At 38.0% G+C, this 7,636-nt stretch overlaps 1 protein-coding gene across 1 annotated transcript in view; it reads left to right on the forward strand.

Moving 5' to 3' along the window:
• Nucleotides 1–5,868: 5,868 nt before the first annotated feature.
• LOC102496771 (vomeronasal type-2 receptor 116) overlaps nucleotides 5,869–7,636 on the forward strand; it is a 30,463-nt gene continuing 28,695 nt past the window's right edge. Inside the window, exon 1 of the mRNA XM_027776255.1 lies at nucleotides 5,869–5,907. Within this exon, the coding sequence (XP_027632056.1) occupies nucleotides 5,869–5,907 (39 nt within the window). The remainder of the gene's footprint in view (nucleotides 5,908–7,636) is intronic.

A 7,636-nucleotide genomic window follows, 5' to 3' on the forward strand; every position in this document is an offset into this window, starting at 1 on the left:
TCTTTTATGATTCCAGACAAATTCTATGATTGTCTTTTCTAGATCTCTGAAGAATATCTCTGGTATTCCTATTGGAATTGCATTAAATATGTAGATTAATTTGGGTAGAATTGCCATTTTATTATGTTAACTTTTCCAATTAGGAACATGGGAAGTCCTTCCACTTTTTTTGTCCTTTTCAATATCTTTTTTAAGGATTTCATTGTAAAAGTCTCTGACTTCCTTAGTTAGTCTTATCCCTAGATATCTTATACATTTTGTGAAAATTGTAAAAAGTATTCTTTTCTTCAGCTCTTCTTCATTTAACTTGTTGTTCATATATAGAAATGCTATAGATTTTTGGATGGTGTCCAGCAAAACCGCTAGCTTGAAGGGTCTTTGGATGGAGTGAGGAGGGGCACAAGTTTGTCTTAAAGTCCCAAGACTCAAATAAAAGTCCAAAGGCAAAGGGGAAGGGAATGAGCCATGGGTCCCTGCAGCCACAGGCAGTCTGGTGTCCAGCAATGCTGTTAGTTTGAATGGTCTCTGAATGGGGTGGGGAGGGGTGGCAAATATGGCAAATTTCTACAAAAAAATATTTTAACATAATATCATAATTCTCTTTTCTTATTTATTCTCACAGCCTGGGGTTATTCCATATCCACATTTCCCTCAAGAAATCAAGTGAAGGGGCCAGCAGTTAGCATAATGGCTATGTTGCTGGACTCCCACGGAGTCGACTGCAATTTGCGTCCCGGACTCAGTGGCTTAAAATTCACACCGGGTACGTGTGCGTGTGTGCCCAAGATCCTGAGAGGAGAATGGAGGAGAAGGGATTGCGGTGTGGCCATCCCCCCTGGGGGGTGATTTCTCGCTTTCTATCTCTCTGTCTCTCTCTGTCTGTCTGGCAAGCGCATGTGCCCTATCGCAAAAACCTCTCAAAAAAAAAAAAAAAGAAATCAAGTGAAGTATATCTAAGTGGTATAATTCAGGTTATAAATATGAGATAAATATCAAATAATATTATACTTAGGGTTTACTAGGAAATATAATAGTTGTGACAGTCATGCTTAACATTTTGGTTAAATCAAGAGGCAAAATAGGTAAGGGTGTCATGGAGGTATGCAAACACCAAACAGCTTACATAACTTTAGCCCTTCTGAGAAACAAAAAATGAGAAATACCTATCAACAGTATGTACTTCTGTAATAAGGTAGCTTCAGTTCATGCATTTCTATAACTGCTGTTGTGTTTGATCATTTTGAAAACCAGATTCAAAATGCATTCTTGCTCAACAAATTGATGATACTACAAAACTTACATTCCAAAATAGTGTTGAAATCTGAAAAGTTTAAGATAGTCTACTTGTTATTCATAATTACCTTTAGATATAATTGACACTATACTACTATAACAAATCAGGTACACTTTTGTGCAGTCAATTCTAGTTACCATAATTTACATTTATTGGTCATCAACAGCACAAATTTTGTGCTCCAAAAGAATTATAAAATCCAGCAAAACGATTACATTTAATTTTCTTTTAAAGATAAACGAGGGGAACCAGCAGTTAGCATAATGGCTATGTCACTGGACTCCCACGTAGTCGACCACGGTTCGTGTCCCGGACCCGGTGGCTTAAAACTCACGCTGGGTGCGTGTGCGTGTGTGCCCAAGATCCCGAGAGGAGAATGGAGGAGAAGGGATTGCGGCGTGACCATCCCCCCTGGGGGGTGATTTCTCGCTTTCTGTCTCTATGTCTCTCTCTGTCTGTCTGGCAAGCGCACGCGCCCTATAGCGAAAATCTCTCAAAAAAAAAAAAAAAAAGATAAATGAGCTAATTTTAAGGAAGAACTGGCATTTCTTGATATCTTGTTCTTCAGCATTTTTAAGGTCAAGTAACCCAGCTCTCTCCTTGGCAAGTTTCTCTTTATTTATTGTCACAGCCTGGGGTTATTCCACTGCAGTTACAGTAAATGCAGTATCTGATGAATGAGGCCAGCACACCCCAGCAGCGATGGTGTTATTCCAGCCCACCATCTTCAGCCACTGGAGTATAGATGTGGTGCCTACACTGAAGCAAGTCAGACCAAAGCCTTGGTGCACAATATACTGCTCACACTGGTCGTCAGATGGCCAGGGAGGCAGAAGGCCTTAACTTTTAATTATATAAATATTTGTGATCATTTTATTTTTTGTATCTATGTTAATTTTCCTAAAGAATTAAGTGTTTTTTTTTTTTGTTTGTTTGTTTGTTTGTTTTGAGAGATTTTTGTATAGGGCGTGTGTGCTTTCCAGAAAGACAGAGAGAGACAGAAACAGAAAGTGAGAAATCACCCCTAGAGGGTAGGACCATGCCACAATCCCTTCTCCATTCTCCTCTCGGGATCTTGGGTATGCACACACATGTGTTTGGCACGAGTTTATGCCTCTGGGTCCAGGACTCAAACTGCAGTTGACTACATGGGAGTCCAGCAACATAGCCATTATGCCAGCTGGTGGTCCCAAGATTGTTTTTCAAATAGATTTTTTCTTTCATGAGAGAGACAGTACCCTCAAGAGTCTTCATACCATGATTCACTCTCACACTCAGCAAACCTTGGACCACAGCACACATATGCTCAGCATACCCAAGTATGTCTCTAGACATGAACCCCAGAAATGTTTCCATGTAAGTTACCATCTTGGGGCATTGTGTTTTACATTATGCCACCATCTGTCCCTCAGTGTGAAATCCTTAAACAGCTAAAAAATGGTGGTGTTTTACTATTAAAGTGTTTTTAGTTTTCCCTTTTATTTATTTAGATTTTTGGTGTAGGGCATATGTGCTTGTAGAAAAGAGAGAGAGAATGAGAAGTCACACTCGAGGGAGATGTTAGTCCCTTCTCCGTTCTCCTCAGGATTTGGGGCATGCTCACACAGGCACTCAGTGTGTTTTTCAAGCTGTTAGGTTAGGGATGCAAACCACAGAGTCAGCTATGTGGGGTCCAGCACCTTAACCACTGTTGTTCCAAAATGTTTTAAAAATTTGTTTAAATAATTTTGTCTGTATTGACAAAGATTCTCTGTTTGACCATAATTTAGCCAGGCTTCTTAAATTTTACCAAATTCTAATTGTTCACTTTTTGATGAAATCAAGGTATGTCGGTTTGAACAGAAACACCCTTAGCCCAAGGTTACCTAATAGTAATTTGCAGATCACAACCACCACCTTGAAGCAAGGTGCTAAATTCACACAGGTTCATTCTATATTCAGATTTGAGCCCACTCTCCCACACACAGAATCTCATTTTCCCAATCCCTATATCTGTGTCCAAGGTATCTAATAAAATGTTATTAATTATTATGGCTTACTAGGTAGATATATCACATAATTTTTAACACTATATTACTACTTCTGAAGAAAAAAAAATGTTTGGTAGACTTTTGCTATAGGACGTGTGCACTTTCCAGAGAGAGACAGAAAGTGAGGAATCAACCTGGGAGGGTGTATGTGCCACAATTTCTCCTCCATTCTCCTCTCAGGATTTTTGGCATGCACACTAATGCACCCAGCATGAGTTTCAAGCCTCTGAGTTCAAGACTCAATTTCTGGTTGGCTATGTGGGAGTCCAGTATCTTAAGCATTATGCTACCTGCTGGCCCCTGAAAATTAAAATTTTATCTGTTGTCTAAAAATGGTCAAATTTTCTTACTTTTGAATAAATTCTTGAAAGAAAAAAAATTTTTGGAGAGGTTTTGCTATAGGGCATATGCGCTCACCTGAAAGACAGAGAGACACAGAGAGACAGAAAGTGAGAAATCACCCCCCAGGGTGGATGGCCATGTTGCAATCCCTTCTCCTCCATTCTCCTCTCGGAATATTGGACACACACGCACATGCTCCCGGCGTGAGCTTAAGCCACTGGTTCCAGGACTCAAACTGCAGTCAACTACATGGGAGTCCAGCGAAATTGATGCAGTACAGTATTTATGCCAGTGAGAACTACTCAATATTTAACTTTTGTTTTGATTCTCATAAACTGTCATTGGTATATTATAATTTTTCTGATGTTTAACTATTTTGCAATATATCTTGTTAATTTTTATTTATGAATGAAACTTATTTATTTACTGAGGAATTTATAATACATGATATCTACTTACAGTTGATTAGTTTAATTCTGCTTTTTCCAAATCAAAATTTGCTATATGTTACATTATCTTTGTAGGGTTTTTTAAGCTTTTTGTCATTGGGCACACATGCTTTTCAGAGAGAGTCAAAGACAGGGAAGGTGAGAACTCACCCTCCAAGGTGACACATACACATGAGCGAGGAGTGATTTTTCAAAAACAAGGCCCAGGATTCAAGCTGTGGTCAAGCATTTGGGAATACAGTGCCTCACCAGCATGGCACCTTACTGGGCCCATGTGTAGCACTCTTTTTTGTTTTAAGGTTTATGTCACAGAGAACATATTCTCACTGGAGAGAGACAGAAAGATACAAAAAAGTAAATGTAAGAAATTACTCCCCATGAGGATGGCCATGCCACAATCTTTTCTCCATTCTACTCCTGCAACTCTAGGTATGGACTTGGTGTAATTTTCAAGCCACCAGACATCATAACCTTGTTGGCCATGTGAGAGTCCCGTGCCACAACCACTTGATGGCCATGTAGTATGTTTTGATATTATATCAAAATCAAAGACAAGGAAAGCAATAAACAAATCAAGTTATTTAAAAGTAAAATAATTCCAGACCAGCAGTTAGCATAATGGCTATGTCGCTGGACTCCCATGTAGTCAACTGTAGTTCGAGTCCCGGACCCGGTGGCTTAAAACTCACACCGGGCACATGTGCGTGCATGCCCATGATCCTGAGAAGAGAATGGAGGAGAAGGGATTGTGGCATGGCCATCCCCCCTGGGGGGGTGATTTCTCACTTTCTGTCTCTCTCTGTCTCTCTCTGTCTAGTGAGTACACCTGCCCTATAGCAAAAGCCTCTCAAAAAAAAAAAAAACCCTAAAATAATATTGTCCAACAAAGTAAACAAAAACAGATTTCAGAAACTGCAGAATGGTTTACACATTGGTAAGTAATATATTACATAAGGGATTATTATTCAAAATGGATAAAATACTCAATGTTTAGAAAACAAACCCAAGGGAAAATTATAAAGGACTTGATAGGTATTTTTCAAAAACTTCACTTTACAAGCTATGTGATTCAGTGATTGAATGTGTAAAAGAAATTAAAATAAAATAAATTTAAAAGAGGTATAAATTTAATATGTCCAAAATATTTTTGTGCTTCCATATTCATTGCAGTATTGTTCACGATAGTCAAAATATGGTATTAACAAAATATTACAGAAAAATGGTTTAAAAAATCTGTTAATAGGCCAGCAGGTGGTGTGGAGATTAGGGTGCTGGTCTTCCACATGACTGACCATGTTTCAAGTCTCATATCTGGCAGTTAGCTTTTTCACTTTTTCTCTCTCTCTTTATCTGCCTCTCTATGATGAGTACATGAGCCCTATAACAAATTAAATAATAATAATAATTAAATTAAATTAATCTCTTTTTAAAAACCTGTTGCATATGTATGAAATAGAATAATATCAAACCTTTAATAAAAAGATAAATTTGTTATTTCAGCCTCATCGTCTAATGGTTAAGAGATCAGGGGTCCCCATGGCTGACCACGATTGGAATCTGATTGCTGATGGATTAAGAAACACGCTATGTATATGTGTGGGTACATTCCCTAAACTCTGACAGAATGGAGAAATGGAGAAAGAATTGAAACATGATCATGTTCCTATGAAGAGTGTATCTCTATCCCTTAGTCTCTGGTGAGGTTGTGTACCCTAAAAGTAACAGGAAAAATTTTGTTATTTTAACAACAAGAATGAACTTGGAGGACAATATGCTGATTGAACTAATTCAGGTACAGAAAGACATATACCACATTATTTCACGCATAAGTAGAGTGTTAAAAACTCAAATTCATAGAAACAGGAAGTAAAATGGCAGATACTGCAAATTGAGGGTAGCCAGGTTTTAGAAAGAATACAAGTTAGACAATAGAAACAGGTTCTAAGGCTCTAATGTACACCATGTTAATGCAATTAATTACATTATGTTGTATACCTAAAAAATTCTATGAGAGAATATATTATCACCTCAAAAACATAAGTTGTGAAGTAATACATATGTGTTTTAAAGAATTATTTTATTATTATTATTATTATTAATTTTGACCAGAGAGAGAAAAAGGGAAAATGAGAAAAAATATAACTAGGTCTGCCCCCTGAGTGGTGGTCAGTTGTGTGGGAGTCAGCACCTTGACCACTATACCACCTGCCAGCCCTGGTAATATATGTTAAATGGCTCGTTATAAACATTCCCCAAAGTTGACCTCAATCAAAACATCTTCCTGAATATAATAAATTTATAAAAATAAAAAATAGAAATACAAAAATGAGTGAATAAATAATGATTTGCATTGAACTGCTTGTGGATGAAGAGGAGTTATTCTTTTCCCTTGGAGGAGAGGTGTTTTCTTGCTTCCCCATATTGATAAGAGAATGTTATCAAGAATAATTTCTAGGGTATACACTGGACTCAGGAACACCGCGGAAAACACTGGTCTCAGGAGGGGACTTAAAGTTCGTGAGAAGAAGAAAAGCAGGAGAGTTGAGGCCTTCAGAAGAGGATTCTTCATGGCTCCTGCTAACTAGCCATTGCAGGGGACAGGAAAATGAAGATTTTCTACCAATAATTCAGCCTCCAGCAAACAAAGCTAGCGTGGGTTAACATATTCCTCAACATCTACTGAATCTGCTGCACCAGTGCTCACAATAGAATGGCAAAGAGATTCCAGATCACCTCATTCTGCTTGCTCCTGAACAGTCAGATTGAACTTCAAAAATTCGAAAGAAAAACACCATCCATCAGATGACAAGAAATCACCGCAGGACCAAGAAATATGGGGAAGCAAGAAAACACCTCTCCTCCAAGGGAAAAGAATAACTCCTCTTCATCCACAAGCAGTTCAATGCAAATCATGGAAATGTCTGATAAAGAATTTAGAACATTCATAATGGCAAAGCTAACTGAGATGGAAGAGAAGAGAGACAATGAACTGCTAAAGAGAAAGGAGAAAGAAGTTGACGAGTTCCAGGAGGTGAGGAAATTCTTGTAAGATCTAAAAGAGGAATTACACGCTTTACAAAAGAGTCAAACGGAACTGTTAGAAATGAAGCCTATAATACAGGAAGTCAAAATCTCCCTTGAAAGTATTAAAAGCAGACTAGATCATGCAGAAAATAGAATCTCAGACGCAGAAGAGAAAATTGCTGGCCTAGAAAAATCTACCACAAAGACTGAGAAAATGGCACAAAAATTTGAGAATAATATGCTGGAAGTATTAGATACCATCAAATGTCCAAACATCCGGATAATTGGCATTCCAGAAGGTGAAGAGACCCATAAGGGCATTGATAATCTATTCCATGAAATCCTGCAAGAATTCTTTCAAACCTAGAGAGGCATTCAAAGATCCATTTGCAAGAAATACAAAGGACCCCAAATAGAATCAACCCAAGAAGATCTTCTCCAAGACACATTATAGCCAGGTTGACCAAAACCACAGACAAAGACAAGATACTAAGATT

The sequence above is a fragment of the Tupaia chinensis genome, unplaced genomic scaffold, assembly GCF_000334495.1.
Source record: "Tupaia chinensis unplaced genomic scaffold, TupChi_1.0 Scaffold000648_1, whole genome shotgun sequence".
Lineage (NCBI taxonomy): Eukaryota > Metazoa > Chordata > Mammalia > Scandentia > Tupaiidae > Tupaia > Tupaia belangeri.